General features: G+C 40.8%; 1 protein-coding gene across 5 annotated transcripts in view; it reads right to left on the reverse strand.

Moving 5' to 3' along the window:
• Window positions 1–20,676, reverse strand: part of Dnm3 (dynamin 3) — a 471,739-nt gene that overhangs the window by 269,139 nt on the left and 181,924 nt on the right. For all 5 annotated transcript variants that reach the window (XM_075988409.1, XM_075988405.1, XM_075988406.1 and 2 more), the window contains exons 11-12: window positions 20,038–20,124; window positions 10,810–10,880 (exon numbers count right to left, since the gene is read on the reverse strand). In XM_075988409.1, the coding sequence (XP_075844524.1) occupies window positions 10,810–10,880; window positions 20,038–20,124 (158 nt within the window). The remainder of the gene's footprint in view (window positions 1–10,809; window positions 10,881–20,037; window positions 20,125–20,676) is intronic.

A 20,676-nucleotide genomic window follows, 5' to 3' on the forward strand; every position in this document is an offset into this window, starting at 1 on the left:
CAAACCACCTTTTCTCAGTGGCATAGTGTGAAGGTGTGAATAGTCAGGGTGTGGGTGGCTTGGACAGGGGAGGAAGGGGAACTGAATGAGTTGTTTCTTAGCTTCAGGATTCTGTCTGTCTGGGTGGTAAGTTTTGATTTCCATTTGGGGTTTTCTGCAGTGTTAGAGATGGAGCAGAAGACCTCCAGCATGCTGGGCAAGGACTCTTCCACCGACACACTTACACAGCCTTCTTAGGCTCTTCCTAGGTCCATGCCTCCTGGCGATGCAAGTTCCTCTCAGTGCTTATTAGCAATATTAGACAAAGGGCATTTCCACTACCAGGGTTTCTGTAGGGAACTGTGCCTGTTTACTAACTACCACTTACATGGTCACATAGGAAAAACAGCGATTTTACGACTCAATCTAAAATACTCTAGGGTTAGAATAAACACTTTGTACCTAATGAATACCTTTTTTTTTCCTCAGTAACTGCCCCTATAAATTCAAACATATGGCTGGTAATTATGTACTTAGGTTGACACAGTTGTTCCATAAGTAATAAAAAGGTAAGCTATTTAATTAAAACACACCCATTATCATAACTCTTGATAGCTTAATGACTGAATTATTTAAGAATGTGTTCATGATAAAAGGTGAAGAATTTAAGTTAATTTGAGTCCTTGGATTTCTTGGATATGGATACTTAGCTGGTCATCGTAGTTATTTTATAAAATATGCTCATAAACAATATTTCAATTTGACATAAATCAAAAATTTTAGTGCAGCAACCTTTAAAAATGGTCCTTTTAGCCAAAAGTTAGTTCAAGTGAAGAACATATGTGTGTGTACGATATTTAACATATGTGTGTATATATATGTAATACACATATGCACACATGTAATAAATACTATGCACAATATATAAATATGTGTTATATAAATTATATATTGTGTTTTTATGTATTATGTACAATATTTATTACATATATACACACAAAATACAACAAATAAAGGATAAGCTTTATTAAAACAAACAAGAGGATTATTAGAAAGAAAAAAAGAGTCTCATTTTCTGATTTGGGATAAAGTTACCTCAGCTTTTATTATATCTATCAATGTTTGTTGTTAATCCCTTAATTATTCTTTACACACAAGTTACTGTGCAAGGTTTATCCAGCTACTACAGCATAAACCATACCAAGTTTAATGTATTTATGCTTGAGAAATAATTTTTAAATTAAATAATAAGAAATTGAATCTTTTATAAAAATTAAGCGTCCACTAGAAGCCATTCAAACAAAAAGAAAGCTATAGAGCCTTACTTCTTCCCTTCTGTCCTCCTCTGTTTAACACAAAGACGGAAGTATCAGGAGAGTGTGCCTAGGAGGTGTGCGACCATTTGTCAGCTGAGTCCTATACATAGGGAATACTCACAACAGTCAGGGACAAGGAGCGTTACTTCAGCCTGCTATCCTGAGATTTTTTTTTTTTTAGTTTCAATAGTAAAATTTATGACTTAGTTTATTCAAATAGTTTAAACCGAACAAAGTTAGCAAAGATAGGGAGGTTAAACATACACTTTCAAGCCAATAGACCTTGCACAAGGAAATATAATTTTAAGCCATTAGTTAATATTTTGATGTTTTTACCTTTTAATATAGTTTTTCTGTTATAGTGATCCTCCCATTACAGAACTTTTCTGTTGTTATTTTCCATCTGCAGTTCTGCCTATGTTGTGTATCTCAATCCAAACATCTGACATATAGGTGGTCCTAGTCTAACCCTGTACAACAACCTACAAAAGATTGAGATTGATAGGCTTGGATGATGTTCCAAGTCCTCTATCAAACTGCTTACGCCATATTCTTCTGCATCACAAGAAATGATCATTTTTGTTTTGGGTTAGCTTTTGGTGCTTATGTCTCTGACCCTGAGATTTTTATAGAAAACTTGAGATATAAATGTTAACATAAGAAGACATACATTTGCTGGATCCCATAGGAAGAGTGTTAGCAAAGCCAGGGTGTGAGGAAATGAGTATTCAGGGAAGCTGCAGGGGAAACTTCGGTGGAGTCATGGACTCAATTTGTAAATGACTTTAAAATCCTTCTAGACTAATAACTGTTTGGGCCAGTTACAGTGAATTTGGTCAGCAAAGGACAACAGATAGCATTCAGTGTTTCTAGGCTAGAAAATAGTACAACCAAAGAGTTGCTTTTAGAAACATTTCTTCCCCAAAATGGGCACTATTGACTCTGAAGGCCGGAAGCGGGAAGCAGCCAGCCCAGGGCAGCTCCTTCAAATGCTGGAGTCATCCTCGACATTCAAAGTCAAATCAAGCTCAGTTCATGAATCCTGCCTTCTGAGAAGCTCCAGTTCTCTCTCCTTGCCGTGAGCCCCCAAAGCCTTCAGTTTGTGTCCATGCTGAATAAGCAGGCTAGTGTCAGAGGCAGCTCTTTGTCACCTCTCCAATGTTCTTTGATAACAGACGACACTGTATGTGTCTTACTACCTTCTACCACATTTGCCATTGATAGTACCAATCACAAAGTTTATGGTAGTTTCTTAAGAAATACATCTTTAAAGTTTTATTTATTTATTTGGGGAGGCATGTGCATGCAGCGATGCATGTGTGGTGCGCTACAAGCATAATCTGCAGGAGTTATTTCTGTCCTTTCATCATGTGGTCCTGGGGATTGAACTTGGGTTGCCAAGACTTGGCAGTAGGCACCTTTACCTACTGCGCCACTTTACCAGTTTCTCAAGGAATATTTTTGGGATGTTGCTTTTATGCCATAGTTATGAATAACCAAACAAACAAAGTTTAGCTGCAAAAGAGATTAAATGCTCTGAAGAAACATATAGGAAAGCAACACTAATGTTTATTTGGGGGCTACAAAATGCTAACACTTGCTGGGACATAAAGTTGCTGGATAGACTAGAGAGGGCTGAGGACAATGTAACAAGGTGAAGATATGAGTAGAAGACAGAGATAGAAGGCTTTGGAAATTTTGCTAATTAATTCAAACTTTGTCCTAAAAGCAGTGGCGAATCCCAGGAAGGATGAAAAGGACCAGGACAGGAAGCAGGGAAACTGTTGTAGTTTCCCCATTAAGAGGATAACTTTGGTAAAGAAGTGATGAGAGAAGCAAGTGGTCAAACTCAGAAACAAAAGATGGAGATAAAACCAAACCAACTTGACAAGGACGGAGAGAGAGGCAGATAGAGAGTAAGACATGCAGAGTGACATCCTACTTCCGGTGTGAGCAACCGTGAGTTCCCATCCACGGAGAAGGGGAACGAGGGAAGAAGTGGAGATTACGACCTGGAGATGCACTCAGGGGATGCTGGGTTGAGGCTTCTCTTGGACATGTAAACAGAACGAGTAGGAGGAAGCGGAACATCATGTATAATTCAGGAAGAAGACCCCAGAATGCAGGTCTGGATTCAGAGTCTGCCAAGAAAGTTGGTAACTGAGCACAGGAGCCAGTAAGTTTGGTTGAGCATAATGCATTGAACAACAAAGGAAGCAGTCTAGGGAAGAGATAACGCAGAGATGAACGACCCCTAGAGATAGCTGAAAAAGACAGGCTGGAGTAGAAATAAAAAAAGCAGAAAAGAATGTGTGGAGGGGGCAGATCACTGAAGCAAAGGTCCGGATCTCTTCAACAAGGATTACTCAATGGTGTCAAATGGCAGACTCAGAGCTATCCATTGTTAAACTATTTTGTCCTGGACAAAAACAGCCACACTAGAGAGCTGTGGCAGAGACCAGACTGTAGGGGTTAAAAGGTGAAACATAAAAGAGAAGGAGGTGGAGAAAGCATATAGACTCTTAGATCAACTTAAAGGGACTCGGGTGCCATGAGGAAATGGAGAACTCACGAGACGCATGGGCACTGGAGCTAAAGTCAGGGCATGCATGTAGCACTGGCCTGCTTCAAAACAAACAGACAAACAAAAACAAAAACCTAAAACATGGAAATAGCAGAAACCTTAGCAATGCATAGACTTGTGGGTGGAGAAAAGGCAGCAGAATACCCTTCTCTATAATCTAGTGGCCGGCCTTGGACTCTTTTAGGGGTAACTAAGAGATGTAATTTCTCTTTTTCTCCTGAGCTACCACTATAGGATATCACCAAGCCACCAGCAAAGCAGGACTCACTGATGAAGGGTGTCATACGGTAGCTGAATTCAGTGTACTGTAAAACAGCGCTGTCCAATTCAGTGGCTGATAGGCAGGTGTGGCAAACAAATTTAAATTTAAATTTTTTTTTCATGAGCTATTTCACCAGCACGGTTCAATTGCTCAATAGCCACATGTAGCTAGCGGCTACTATACTGATCAGCAGGCTTGAAGTGCGTCCGTCATTTCCAAGCTTGTTGGGCACATTGCTGTGGGGTGAAAAAGCTCTATCCAAGTGTTCTTTCATGTTACCCCCCAAAAAAACAAGCCCACTTCTGACAGGCCCAGGAGTGCAACTTACCGTGTATAGGCCTGGCTCCATCCAACCAGATTGAATCAAAAGGGGGTGAAGGGTTTCTGTAGGACCTTAATATTCTGGATGAATATTATGTGGGAAAACCTTACAGGACTGTGTGAGAAGTGGGGGATGATAAAACAAGGATCATTAGTCCCCAAGATTAGCTTTAAGAATGAAGACAGAGTTCTTAAAAACAACAGAGTGGATGTGTGCTACCCAGACCCAACGATCCATCTACAACACAACCCCTATATCTAAGGCTCAGGGGAACGGCAGCAGCTCAGCAAGATTGTGGGATGGGTGTGGAAAATAACCAAAGGACTACGGCACCTGGTACCAAAAAGAATTTTCAAGATACAACAGAAAAGCTGCACCGGTGCAATCGAACAGTATGGATGCCTGGATAAGACCTACAGGGCGACAGCACCAGCTGACATGCTAGGAACTGGACTGAGAGCAAACTCATAGGACTCCAGCCTAGATGGAAAGCTAATCAGTGGTTGCTGAAAGAGGGAAAATCCTTGTTTCTGGGAATAATCTCCCCTAATAGGTGATTCAATACCAGCTGGTCAGCCCTAAAGGTATGCACGTAAGAGTAACACTAAATGTACTAATAGGAGTATGCCGTGTGTGCGTGCGTGTGTGTGTGAACGTGTGTGCGTGCGTGCATGTGTGTGTGTGTATGTGCATGTGTGCGTGCGTGTGCCGTGTGTGCGCGTGTGCGTGTGTATGCATTCGTGTGTGTGAGAGTGTGTGTGCATTCGTGCGTGCATGCGTGCGTGTGTAAAACAATTGAAGAGGTCATGAATCTGAGAGGGAGTTTGGAAACATAGGCCAAGTTGGAAAGGAGAGAGAAGGGGATGGAAATGATACATAGTACTCATTTGAAATTCGCAAATTATATAAAAATTTTAAATTAAAAAAAATCAGGTTTAAGACTGGAAATCCACTTATCTTTAAAATGATGTTTGGAACATTGGAGTTCATAACTCACTGGAATAGGTGATGGCTTTTTGAATTTTTTAAATTATTTATTTTATTTTGGGCAAATTATATTGTAATTACATCATCTTCCCCTTCCCTTTCTTCCCTCCAATTCCACCTATATATCCCTCCTTGCTCCCTTGCAAACTCATGACATCTTTTTAATTAATTTTTGTCATATACAAATATGTGCTAGTGTGTATGTGTGTATATACATGCATATGAACACACACACATATATCCCTAAATACATAAATGCAACCTGCTAGTGCATATAGTGTTACTTGTATGTATGTTTTCAGGGCTGACCTTTGGTACTGGATAACCAATTGATGTGCTCTCCCTGGGAAGACTATTTTTCCCACTCTCAGCGTTCTTTATGCTAAAGTGATACTTTCCTTGCTTTCCAAGTTGCCCAAACTTAAGAGTTCTACCAGATAACTACCCCAGTCAGTGACCAAACATTCAAACACTTTATTACTCAACCTGCATGTGAGTCCCACCCAAAAAAAAAAATCTGTTGTACTCTAATAGCCAAGTTTTGGCTGCACAAGAGAGAAGACTCCTTATGTAAAAAGTGAGAACAAGGAACATCATTACTCTGGAAATTAATTTTGTTATGGGGAAACATAAAAGAAGAATGTAAAGAAAGGGCTTTGCTTGCCCTGCTGGCTCTGGTATTTAGTGGAAGGTTTAACTCCCTGCCTTTGATAAATGGCAACAGAGGCATTCCACGGGATCAGGAAAGGGACACAGCGAGTGTCACAACCCCGGCATTTTCATGGTGCTCACATAACAAGATCTGAAATAAGCTCACTGTATCGTTTCAAGTGTGAGAAAACAGGTGTTCGGATCTCCTCAGCAGACGAGAAAGTACACTGACCTCGGGGTCTGATGCTTACAGTGGGGATGTGTCTTTAACGGACCATGTCTGGAGCCTTATTTCTCTTAAACCACTAACTGCATAAATCTCAGGGACTCGGGAGGCAATTTATGTCTAAGAGCAAATGCGGGAGGGCACGAAAACTTGAACTTTCACTTCTCAGGACACTCAGCAAAGGCGTTTGCCCTTGCGTTCCAACAGTGTGACTGGGGAGAATACAGGAACGCGAACTAATGAGCAGCTGGCCCTGTTCTTATTTTCTCAAATAGCAAAGACTGCGTAGGTTACCTAAGAGAATATAATTTAGGGAAGTTTCTTCAACAAGGACAAATTAAATCTCTGAAGTCATGAGGAAAGTTGATATTTTCATCTGAAATGCTGATCTTGTAGGTTGAGAAATGATATTGTTATAGTTGAAATACCAAGCTTTTAGAAGCCAGGAAATACCAAAGCCAGCCTCCAGCAGAACTTACTGAGGCTTATTGCACATGGCACATATTTTATGGTCCGTGTTGGACACACAGCTGTGAGGTTTAAAGGAAGCCCCTCAGACTCAGTAGAGAACAAATTCTACAGCAGAAAGAACCCTGGGATGTCCTGAATGGTACCCTAAAAATAAATTCTGATCATCTAATTCTATCATTTTTCTGTTAAAAACAAACAAACAAAAAACCCACAAACTTTTAGGGGGAAAAAAATCAGCTCCATTGCAAACACCATTCCATGCACCGACATACCTCACCATCCCACAAACCTGAGAGCTGGTACGCTAGTGTGACAAGTTGCTAAAATTCTTATGAACCAAGGGCCTCTTTGCTTCAATGCTCGACCCTCATTTTCTATCTTTGGAACTAAGAAATACTTACATAATTGTCTTCAAATATGGCTTGACTTTTCTTCCTTGATGGAAACAGCATGCCTGCCAACTTTAAAATTTATAGCTACAACCATATTTTTTTAATTTTTAAAAGCACAGAAAATACCACAACCCTTCAAAGTGATTTTGAAATGAACATTTCTTCATCTTCATAGTTAACCCAAGTCACACTGAAATGTACTCAGCATACAAATGGAAAGAACATTTACCTTTGATTCTTAGTGCAAAACATTATCTTTGATGGGATTACTAGACAATGAGGGGCAGAATAAGCGGAGGCTACATTTGCTTAATGCACGCTGTATGTATATATTGGAATAGCATGCTGAGAACCATTAATATGGACAGTTAATACATATTAATGGAAAATTAAGTATTGTCTTTGGGATAATGAAATTAACAGCTAAAAATATTCTAGATATAATCATACATAAGTTATGATAAATTTTAATACAAAGTAACAGTAGGGGCAAGGGAGACAGTTCAGTGGGTAAGAAGTTTGCTGTGCAAGCATGAGAACTTCAGTTCAAATCCTCAGTCCCCACTCAAAAAACTACTCAAGGCTGTAGAGCTGGTAACCTCAGCATTGGGAGTTGACAACAGATGGCTCCCCGGAACTCAAGTGGTCACCAGTCTAGCAGAAATGGTGGGCTTCCAGTTCAGAGACCCTGTCTTAAAAGGAGTAAGACACAGAATGATAGACAACCTCCTCTGGCCTTACATATATGTGCATGGGCACATGAACTACATACCCTCACATGCCCACAACATGAGAGAGAGAGAAAGGAGAGAGAGAGAGAGAGAGAGAGAGAGAGAGAGAGAGAGAGAGAGAGAGAGAGAGAGAGAGGAAGAAAACTGTGAGTCTCGTAATCAAGTTCTTTTGTTTTTAATGTATGGAAAGGGGAGGAAAAAGGGAAGGAGGGGGGAATGGGACAGACAGAAAAGCAGAGGGAGGGGAGACTGAAAGAGGGATAGAGAGGGCAATATACAAAGAGAGACAGAGAGAGAGAGACTGAGGGGAGAGAAACTAACCCTAACAGACTATACCATAATTTTATAACACTTTCCCAACTAGTTTTTAACTTCATTGATTTACCTTCTCAGGGGAACATAAGACAGGGATTAGTCCTTGTTCTGTTTGTTAGACCAGTAAACAAACAAACAAAAAAGAGTCAACTGCTGGCTCCCAGACCAGTTCTTTAAAAGCAAGTTTGGAGGAGGAAATATTTCCAATCTTCTAGAAAAGTTTTAATAGCTCTTCTTCTTTCACCTCAACACAATAAAGGCCATCTCTCTGAAAAACAGGAGCTGTCTCTTATACCAGAGAGAGATTGCATCAAAGGCCATGTCTAAAGGTTCTACATTTGAAATTTTTCTTTGAAAACCTAAAAATCAATATAATAGTATAGCCCTACAGCCTCTGAGGCAAAAAAAAAAAAAAATATCTGAAATCTATTGAAAAAAGAAATAAACTCTAGCCTATCAAAAAAAAAAAGAAAATAAAAGAACAGAGAAAGGTAAATAGACAGACAGACAGAGAGAGGAGACAGGTAGATACTGATCTGGGACAAAGGAGTTAGCTGAGTAGGGTTTCCCACACCTCTATACAGCACTGATGAAACAGAGGCAGAAAGATCAAGAGTCGAGGCCATCCTTGGCTACATAAAGAATTAAAGGCTAGCCTGATTGTACATGAAATCCTGTCTCAGGAAAAAAATAGTGTGTTCAGTAAAATGTAAATCGTAGTAATGTTTTGTGATACATTTAAGTCTTGAATCCTTCCTAAAGGCACTGGGCTTTCGCTCCATTTCCTTGACTCGAGGTGTGACTTGAGGTGGCAGAGTAGCATCACTTTCACTTTTGACACACTACATCTAGCTTCTGTGCACAGCTGCCAGGTGTTTCTAAGACTCTAACCGGCAGTTGCCCATCACAACAATCAACTTTGCAGGCAGCATTTCTGTTACTTCTGTGATGGAAAGAAAAGTTCATCTTTTAAATTCCTCAGAGAAGCCCGTGAGACAAAGGAAGAACTTGTTGTGTTAAGGTCTTACATACCTGTCACTTCCTAGACAACCTTCTGAAAGGCTATGACATCATAATTTCTTTGTCTTTATTTCTCCTCTAGAGGAACTAGAATAGAATCACCTGGAATTCATTGACTATAAGAAGAGCTGTAAGAAATTCTCAGAGATCTTTCTAGACCAAGAAGGAAGAGATATACGTTGCAGAACAAAATGAGCAGAAAATGGAGAGGGGCATGGGAGCAAGAGGGAGAGGATGGGTTTACAGGAAAGGATCATAAATCAGATGCCTATCTGGAGGGAGGAGTGGTCAGAACAGCTGAAAGGACAATTAGACAAAGAAACATGTTTATCTCAGAGCTCGGAGAAGTTAACCCTAGCACACTGATGGGAATGGCCAGCAAACACTAGCGCGCCTCTCAACAATAGGAGTCACCTGATGAAAACTAGACTGATACCAGTATGTCAGCCATGAAAGCTACAGCCTCAATCAGATGTGATGGTTTTCTTTGGGTAATAGAGATTCTCCTGCCTAACACATGCCTATAAATCTCCTGGGCCACTATTTAGTTTAGATCATATGGTCTGTGTATATTTCTTCCAAGTCTGGGTATAAAAAAATAAATTGGGTTGATATTTTGCTGTGTCTTATTTTCCTTGTCCCTGTTCTTGAACATACAGTCCAAGTAAAAACACATAACCTCTTCTATTTTATGTCTAATATAAAATAGGCACTATTTTGTTCTCTTTAGATTGCAACTACTTGCTTGCCATTTTAGAACTAGAATCATGATTCTTCAAATGTAACAAATATTAGTACCATTAACAAGCAAGAAAAAATAGTGAACTCAGAATAAAATGTAACATAATGAATTGAATGAAATGAATAACTATTTGTATACATGACATGTGAAGAATAGCAATATAGACAAATGTATGTAAATCATATACCTTCTATAAAAAGGAATATGATCATCTCAACAAACCACATCTAAGTTTTGAAAGGATGTTGTTGTTGTTGTCTTAAAGCCTCTGGTATAGGGAAGTCTAAACAGCTTAATACTTTGGCTCTTATGAGTTGTTCATTTGAGCTTTATTTATATGTCTTTATTTATTGATTTTTGAGATACTCTCACTCTGCATCTCAAGCTGGCTAGAATTCAATGCAGAACAACCTTCCTGACTTCGCCTCCCAAATGTGTGAACCACCACACCCACCTGGGATTGGATTTGATGTTTCAAATTAACTGAAGAAAGAATATTACCTTGAATTTTAATGTGCAATTATTTTTGCTCTTCTATGGGAGTTCAAGTACAAACTGAAGGTCACCTTCCAAAAATATAATGAGTATTGAAGACACATGACTTTGTATGCTGCAGAAGAAGCCCAATTACCATCTTTATCAAAAGAATAGTAAATTTCCCTGCTTCATGACTATGTAGGTAGGTGGGCTCAGAATCATCCTGGTACAAACTGTCCTGTCCAAAGTCAATAGAGCTGGTGTGGAAATCAATCATGTGTGTGTTTACAAAGCAGCAGTAGGAATGCATACGACAATCGGTTGTCTCACGTACTTTGCAAAGCCGATGAAGTCTTCATGGTTGGTGTTAATGTAAGAGACTTGAATGTCGATCAGTAGCAGGACCTAGAAGACAAAGAGAATCACTGTCATGACAACATGGGAAATTGCCCATGTTACTTCTTGGTATTTAGCTTTTAAAGTGATTTTTTTGATTAGAATAACAAATAATTTTTGTCTTTTGGAGTCCTTTGCACTCTAACTTTGTAAGTGAAAATCCTTCATGGCAGGTAAGTCTGAGTCTTCTGTGAAAGAGAAGCGCACTGTAATTCATAGACATATGAACTTCTTGCTATCATAGCCCAAAACCTAGAATTATTCGTTCTGCTAAAGCAGAGGCCATGTTCTCAGGAAAGGCAAGCACATATGAGAGCAAGATTACCCTTTGCATTTCTTCACTTTTTCCACTCTTTTCTTTTTAAATACCCTCTAGGTAACAGAAATATTCTATCTATCAACTCAGAAAGGAAATACAGAAAGAACTGAACCTGTTTCAAGACGAGTGAAGTTCATTATCTGACTAAAACTCCAGCCAAAGTTCACTTAAAACATCATCTCAACAAAGAATGTTCCCTGGCATTCCTGCCTGAATCACGCATCACTACGGTCCACCACTGTACGCTGCCTCATCTCTTGTCCACCACTAGTACTTGACATGGAGGAGATTTGGCATATTCTATCTACACAGTGCCCCCTCTTAGGTTACTTGTAATTTCTGGGGCCTGAAGTAGTAAGTTAAACAACATAGTTATTGGTGTTATGAAGAAATGGATGCAGCACACGTCTGAGGTAACACAAAAATGTTTTCATTGTTAGATGTCTAGAAACCATGTGTCAGCGATATGGAAGGCCTCTTTGTGGGAAAATGTTCAGTGGGAGAACCAAGGCCTGAGTGAGGCAAGAAGGGGCAGACAAGCAGAAATTGACAGATGGAGGCTTTACTCTGGAACTTCTCTTAATATGTTTCTTTTTGTTCCTTCAATTGTGTAATATCCTTTTATGGATACTGAGATTCGGTGGCAAGTTAAAAAAAAATTTAAGAACCCCTGCCTTGTCTACACTTTCTTTTTTTTATTTTTTTAACCTCTTCTTTAAAAAAAGAAAGAGGAAGAAGAACACGAGGGGGAAGAGAAATGTGTCACGTAGTCCAGGCTAGCATTAAACTCACTGTGTATGAAGGATGACCTTAAACTCCTGACCCTGCTGTCTCCATCTCTGGTGCTGAGGATAAAACCTGGGGCTTTATACATGCTGGGCAAAAACTCTACCAGCTGGGATGCTTCTAAGTAAGAGTCACAGTGAGTGCTTTTACCCTGTGTATCTTCACTAAAGGTAACCAAGGGTACCAGAGTCAGCATGACAGCCAATAGGCATGATGTTTCCTTAGGAATATCCTCCCTAATTCCCACCACCCCTTCCTTCCCTTATCCAGGCCCAGGCCACATCCCTATACAATAACTCAATTATGTACATAGGCATTAACCATAGAAGTGTTGGTGTGTGTGTGTGTGTGTGTGTTTACCACAAATGTGATGAATTATTTGCATCATTTTTTGTTTGGTGACTGTCTCAAGAGAAGCAGGTACAGTCTACAGTCATACCTGCCCTAAATGCATCCAATCTCCTCAGAAGCAGGGGCAATATTTGTTTTATTCCTCACCTTATCCCCAGAACATGATATGCAAAATAGATGCCCAGGAAATGTCTGTGGCTTTAATTTTGTTAACTATCAAGCTAGAAGAATAGTCTCTTCTAAAGGGAGCCATTTCTCCCTGTGTAATTGGTACATGCCCAGATTTGATTGTTTCATGCGGTACCCAGCACCATGGGATCTGAGGCTTCACTTTTATGGATACTCTGAACTGGTCATAAGGCGAAACCTTGCTGAGAGTCACAAAGGAACCTGAAAACCCAGATGAAGAAGATCACCCTGGTCTACTCTACGACCAGAAGAAATTAAGCCAAGACATAGGAACTATTAGGGCAGTAACATCACATTTTCATAAAAAATTTCGTATCAGATTCAAATTTAATTTTATTTCTTAAAAAACAATGAGGAATTTTTATTAATTTAGCTATAGTTACCTCTATTCTCACACTAATCAAGTTAGATTCTCTTAAACATTATGTTCCTGGACTCATTTGCCGAGATTCCTTACCCATAGAGTATAATGTTTAAGTACAAATATATTGTTCTAGCATAGAGAGCAAAATATCCACATAATTGCCAGTGCAACCCACAGTTATCATGAGCACCCTGGACACAGACACACATTAACTTGGACTGCAGTGTAGGAAAACAGTAAAAAAAACAAAAGCTATGGCTGTTCTCATTCATATTCCTGGAAATTGGGAGTCTGTGTTCACCCTCGGAAAAGGGCCAGGTTGCATGTGGGGGAGGAAAAAGAAAACAGTACATTTTTCTCCCTCACATTTTCACTTTCTCAGAGTTTCTCCCATGGTTTTATTCAATCACTGAATAGTTGGTTGAAAAAAATAAATTTACCACCTATAGCAGCAGTAACTCACCAAACCATGTTTGTACATGTAGTAAGAATGTAGAAACATCTAGAAGAATAGCTGGTGCATATGATGTTTGAAAATCCTTTAAGAACAAAACTTAAATATTTATGAGTTTTCATGTTTAATTTTGAGGATTTCTTTCTACCCCTCAATGTTTCCTGAGAAGGGGTGGTTAATAATTCATATCAAATTTAAAGCAAATGGTAGGAATGTCTCAAGGAATTTCAGAGGCATGGAGAGTGGACATATCGAATAAAATGTATCAAAAGTACAAGGCTTAAGACAGCACACAGTCCAGAATTCAAATGGGACATCTATCCAAATTGACATGATTACATTTCCAAAACATGTTTTTCTCCCATGCTACACAGGTTCAAATCAGGAGTGACCACAAGCTTCTACAGGCAGCAAATGTTTGTCAGGCCCTGGGATAGTTACTTTAAAAGGAAGACCTAAAACCAGACAGGTGGCTCGGCGGCTAGGAGCACTTGTTACATAATCATGAAAACTGGTATTTGGACCCTAGTACCTATAATAAGATGGGAATCTAACGTGTGCTTGAGACCCCAGCTTCAAGAGAGACATAGACTTCATTGGAGCTTGTTGGCTTCCAGCCTAGACAACAAAGCACTAGCCGAGTGGTTCTTAACCTTCCTAATGCTGAGACCCTTTAATACAATTCTTTAAGTTGTAGTGACCCCCCGACCATTACAATATTTTCATTGCTATTTCATAACTGTAATTGTATTGTTGTTATGAATCATAATGTAAAGGTTTTTGGAGGTAGAAGCTTGCCAAAGAGGTTGCAACCACAGGTTGAGAACCACTGCATTAGCCTCATATTCAGAGAGAGACTGCCTCAAAAGAACAAGTGGAGAGTGCTATATAAGAATACCCCATGCTCTCCTCTGGTTTCTGTGCACATGTAGAAGTTCATGTACTTGTATTCACACATGTATATATACTCACACATGTACATATGCACCCCCACACACATACATGTAAATACTTTTTTAAAAAAAATAGGGAGACACCTATCCTATCTCTATCCCCCCACTTAGAGAATGGACTGATCAGTACATCAAAGACACAGGTAGAAGGAAGACTTCCTCTGAAGTCAGGAAAGGTCATCATGTCCCATCTCTGCTGTGCCCCAGGGAATGAAAAGCAGTTCCAGTTAGTGTTATGGCTTTAATCTGAAATGCTCCTGGCTCACACTTTAAATGCTTTGTTCCCATCTCACGGTGCTACTGGGGAAGTTCTAGTCCTGGATCCTTACTGTAGAGCCTGGCTGTCAGAGTCACTAGGGGCAGTCCCTTGGCAATTATAACCAGCCCTGGCTCCAGTTTCAGTCCTTGCTTCCTGGTTTGTCAGCATGTGAACAGATTGTCACATGCTCCCGCCACCATGAGCTGTGATGTTTCCCCATATCGTCCCACCAAAATGGACTGAAAGCCTTTGAGACTGTGAATCAGCATAGGTGTTTCCTCCTTAGGTCGTTTATCTCCAATAGTGTGGTCACAGCAATGCCAAAGTAACTAATACCGATTGCACTAAACAAGTAGGGTTGTTGGGGACCAGTTGACCATTGTAGAAATGGTTTATGGGAGGAATTTGAAAATTTGAGACATGGGTTAGAGAAACCCTAGACTGTCTCACATTTACAATTATTATATTCTGGCAAAGAATTGTCTCTGTTTGGCCTGTGTCTTGAAAATGATAAGGATGGATGCAAAAGTAAAAGACTGGTTATTTGGTGAGGGGACTTCAAGACAGCATAGCATCCTGACATGTTAGGTATGGTTTACTGCTGGCTGCTTTTAGTAAGATTCACAGTAAGCACCAGCAGCAAAAAGCAAGATATGTGGGAAATGCTGTTCAAGAAGAAAACTGAGCTCATTTGCACTGGCAGATAAATAGCAGTAGCTTTTAAAGAATTTAGAGCCATTAAAGAAAATCCAAGCACTCTACACAAGATAACAGGAATTTCTCAAGTATATTTCAGATATTGGACATATTCTACACATTATAGAACCCAGGCATAAAACTTCAAACTCACTTCAAAGACTTCCCCTGGATAAGCAAGTGCCTCCGGAACACCATGTTCACAAAGGACCACATCTGAAGGTGTATTTGTGTTCAGCCACCTTGGCAATTAAAGTCACTACAGCCACAGTCAAAGAGGGCCTGACTACTGTTCAGACAGAGAGTACAACTTGCCATTCTCCGTGAAGTGCATGTTTTGCAGGCATGCAGAACACAAGACGTATGGGGTCGTGGAGACTTCCACTACACTCTGATGAAAAGGCCATGAGACCAGGCATCACGTCCCAGGGTCAGGTTCCTTGCAGACATACCCTAACATAACAGGAAGTTATGAGCACGGTGACTGAATTACAGTGGGAACTGCAGGATGGTGAGGTGCCGGGAATGTGGATCAGTTGTTCAACATTTGAAACAGGTAAAGACAATGAATGCAGCCAGCCCAAGAAAGAAACTTTTGAGCACTGAAAATGGTTAGACCATTAGCCAATGCTACCTGAGCACACTGAAACTCAGATAATGCCATTATATTCCCTAGATGCTGGAAATAGAGTTTTATGTATTTTCTCTTCTGGGCTTTAGTCTCAGTTGAGTCCAATTTTTCCTTACTGCCCTCTCTCCCTGCTATTTTGCTCTGAACCATTATGTATTAGAAGTATGTAACTCTTTTTTATTTTACAGATGTAACTCTCTTTTTTTATTTTACAGAAGTTCACAGCTAAGAGATTGCCTTGAGCCTTGAGTCTGAGTAGAGACCCTGGCTTAGACTTCAAACAATGTTAGAATGTGAAGACCTCAGAAACTTATGGTTTGATCAAGCGCATCTTTCATCATGACAAACCATGAGCCTTTGGTGGTATGGGTGAAGTGTTGCAGTGTGAATTTGTCTCCCTGGCTTATGTTCTGATGCCTGTTCCCCACATGATGGTGGTGGTGTGGAAGAATGAACTTTAGGATCCTAGCTGGAAGGAGTGTGTCACTAGGGGGCAGTCTTTGAAGGCTATAACTGCCCTCTGTACAGGACTACCTTGTGAGCCAAACTGCTGCCTTGTCAAAATTTAGGTTGTACCTGCTCACCGCAGATCATCACAGCTGGGCTTGTGGACTCTTGGCTTTCCCTCCTTTCCCTCCTAGAAGGGGATGGGGAGGTTCGTGGGACCCCTACCTGAATATCCTCCCAACCTTCTCTGAGAAGGGCTAGAGGATATTTCTAGGGAAAGGTTAAGGGTCTCCATCTATACTACCACAGAAGAGTCCCTACACCATCCATGCTAGGTGTGGATCTCCTACAGCGGCTGCTTAAGGTCGCCCATTCTCCTGTTACAGCGACTCCCCCACTGCTCTGTAAGCAAGCCTAATAAACCCACTGGTTCCCCAGAGTGAGCTTCGGTGGAATCCCGACTTGGGGCTGGAGGAGGAAGGAATACAAAAGAGAGCTTCCCTCTGTTGGGCTGTTTCTGTGGGATACGATGTTCATGGTGATGCAAAGGTAAGTAGAGTCACTCATTCCCTCCTTACAAAATGGCCATGAGTTAACCACCACTGTGTAGCCTAAGGGTGCAGAACTCTATATAAAGAATGCAAGCAGGGACACTGAAATAATTCAATAGGCAAAGACACTTGCATCAAGCCTATGACCTGAGCTTGACCTTTATAACCCACGTGATGGACAGAACTGATTTTCACAGACTGGCTTTTCCAAACATACGTCATGACAAACATGAACCTACACACACACACACACACACACTAAATATTTTTAAAAAATCCAAATAACTTACAAGACGTTACATAGAAAGTAAGCGTTAGAGCTTGGATTTGAGGTCAGATAGTCTAAGCTCAGAGGACACCATCTTAATAACCATTAGAGCTCCAGGGAACCGTGGGTTAGCCTGCCATACTCCACAATTGTGCAGTGATTCACCTTGACTCAATCATAGCCTTAGAAAATCGTGATCACTATGCTTGGCTCTGAGTGGCCCTAGACCACACCCACCCCTTCACACAGCCTCTCAGCACACTATAAACAGACAGCGCTATTAGGCTGCTAGCAGTGTTAGGAGCTGATCTTGATGCCAGGACTGTGTCTGACTCTTCGATATTAGCATGACTTAAAATAAGTCAAATCAGAAGTAATGTCTTTAGTCCTGGTGACTTTAGAAGCTTATGTCTTCCAATGCAAATCTTGGGGTCCACTTTATGTTGCTGCAAGCTAGGGTCAAGCAAGTGTAGTGTGAACTTTGGTCTGTGTAGTCACTGGTCTGTCTGCTTACTCTTCCATGACTCTTGGGGCTGGTTCTTGGACACTGGGGCCTAGTTGTTCCAGATCAAATGCTAAACTGAATATGTCATTTTAGTGAAACAAAAAAAATGAAAGAATGAAAAAGGAATCATGGAAGCATCAACACCTGACCTACATAGGTCACAATGGTGGCAAAACAACATACTATGTTTCTCAGTATCAATTTTACTTAGGATCCCTATGAGTTAAGTTTACACGGCATCATTTGAACGGTATAGCATAAAAACACAAGTCAGAGCATCTTGTTTATTTAAGATCGTATGCACAGCTGATGATTGTTGTAGAAGGAGAGAGTCGCTTGTTGTTTCCCAACAGAGACCAGGTCTGTGACAGGGAGTTTCCACTGACAACTTGACATGACCCGGGGTTGCCTGGAAAGAGTGTCTCAATGAGGAATAGACTATATCAGGCTGGCCTGTGGCCATGTCTGGAAGGGACTTTTTTTCCTTGGTTACTTGAGGTAGAAAGACCCACCCTGAGTGTGGGCATTTCCCAGTCAGGGCCCTGATCAGACAATGTGAGACTGAGCAAGGGCCACACATTCCTTCCTCTCTGTTATTGACTGTGGGAGATGTAACAAGCTGTTTCCAGTCCCTGCCACCTTAGGTGTTCTACAGTGATAGACTAAAACCTGGAACGGTAAGCCGAAAGCAATCCTTTCTCTCCTAAGCTGCCTTGTGTTGGGGTTGTTTTATCACAAGCAACAAAAATAAAAAATAGGACAGGATCTCATGTATCCCAGCCTGCTCTTGAAATGGCTACATAACAGAAAATGAGCTTGAATTCCTTATCCTCCCACCTCTACTTCCTAAGTGCTACAATTACAGGATTTTATAGGACTGAGCTGTATTGGTCCAACAGCAGCCAAGACATTAGATGGGGAGAGCTTGGGCCTATATGTCTGGTTCCTGGCTTCTTTTCACTGGCCTGTGAGTTAATGCTGGCTGAGTTACAATACCTCTTTTCTTTATGTTGGGATGTTATCCAAGATTGTAAAAGCTGGAAAACAAGTGGAAATTATAAATAGTGGGCAATTAATTTTCAAAGCACTCTGATAAAAAGTAGTACCAATCAGTCCTAAGCTCAAGCAGAGAAAGCGGTTTTTGCTGGGGTCCCTCACAAATGCCCCAGCCTGCCAAGCTTCTGGCACTCCCCTCACTTCCTACGTTCCCCCCTCCCATCTGCACACTCATGCTATGCGAGAGTACATGTCTCCCTTACTGGGATTTCTACTCTCTATGTTTTTCCTCTTCTCTTTTTCTTCATTTTTCCCCCTTCCTCATTCCAGCCCACCTGATAATCCCAAAATCTTGGAATACTAACTTATGGGGGCACTCAGAGACCATATAGAACAACATCCCAATTCTGCCCTTGAAAACAACAACAACAGTCCTAAGAAGTGATTTTCACAAGAACACACTGTTACTTGGGAGAGAACACATGGCCCAAGTCCAATATTCGCTCCACACGATGCTCGCAGCTGTGCCGTGGAAGAGCATTTGAAAGCCTTAGTATTTTCCATTATCGTGTTGATAAGTAACTAAGAAAGGGCCATTTTGACATAAGAATTTGTTCTTCTTTTCTCAAATAAAGTATCCTCCCTTAAAAATTATCTTTCCAAGTCAGTGAGGGTCCAAAGATGGCTTCAAGGTCACTCCTTAGAAGCCAAGTGAATTAGTAAGATAGTTCTGAATGTTTAAAATATTAGTTCCTAAACGTCTTTCTCCAATGTAGATTGCATAAGCAAGTTATAAAAACCTGCAAGAAAAATATTTATAAAAAACTTTAATATCCTGCAGTTTATATACAAATCCATTAATACATGAGAATTTCATCTAAATGAAAAAAACAATGTGGTATGTTTCCAGATTAGTGGTCATCTATGAGTGGTGTGGACATGCTGGAAAGGTACACACGATGGTGATAAAACGTTGAGGGGAAAATAACAGAGCTTCCTTTTTGGAAGGCAGGTTGTTCCTGGTCATTGATTTGTTCAGAAACAGGGTTTTACACTGTAGCTCAAGCTGACCTCAGACTTGAGGCAATCCTCCTGCCTCTGCTTCTCCAGTGCAGAGATTGCAGGTGTGAGCTCCCACACTTGGCTCTGGACTTGTATTGTTGATTTTATATTCAATTTTAGATTTCTGGAGACATTGCTAAATGTCCTTATATTTTATCCAATATTGGTATAGTAGTAACTCATATATAATTCATGAAAAATAAAAGTAATTATGATATTCTTGCGTGTCACACTGTTTTGTCATTGAGGACTAAGCCATCTACTGGTGACGAGGCACTTTGGTAAAATCCTTCCACTCCCACAAAGGCCCTGATACCAGGAAAGAGTTTACTCACCTGGTCCTTGGTCTTCCCTTCTCGCTCACGGATGTGGTTAGCAACAATCCTTTCTGTTTCCTCACAAAGTCTGGGGAAGTTCGCCAACTGTCAAGAAAACGAACCTGGGCATTAATACTGCACAACGGTTGTACCATAGAAACAAAGCAGAGGTGCTGAAGCAAGGCTGCCCCTTCTGAGAGCAAGACAGGAGACATGAACTTCTGCAGATTAACCCCAGCAGCTCTGTCAACTGGCAGGAAATGCCTCTAAGCCAGGACAGCCGCTGTCTGGAAATGAAGCTGAAACCCAGTGTCCTGGCTAGTTTATTGTCAGCTTGACAGAAGTTGGGGCTCTTTGGGAAGTGGGACTCTTAATTGAGAAGATTCCTCCATAACATTTGCCTGAGGACAAGTTGGTAGTACATTTTCTTAATTAGCGATTGATGCGAGAGGCCCTGCCCACTGTTGGCAGTGTCGCCCTGGGCAGGTGCCAGTGAGATGTAGAAGAAAGCAGGCTGAACAAGTCATGGGGAGCAAGCCAATGCGCAACACTCCCGTGCTGTACATTTTAATTCCTGCCTTCAGGTTCCTGCCTTGACTTCCTTTGATAATAGACTATGGCGTAGAAGTGTAAGCTGAAATAAACCCTTTCCTCTCC

The sequence above is a fragment of the Microtus pennsylvanicus genome, chromosome 10, assembly GCF_037038515.1.
Source record: "Microtus pennsylvanicus isolate mMicPen1 chromosome 10, mMicPen1.hap1, whole genome shotgun sequence".
Classification (NCBI taxonomy): domain Eukaryota; kingdom Metazoa; phylum Chordata; class Mammalia; order Rodentia; family Cricetidae; genus Microtus; species Microtus pennsylvanicus.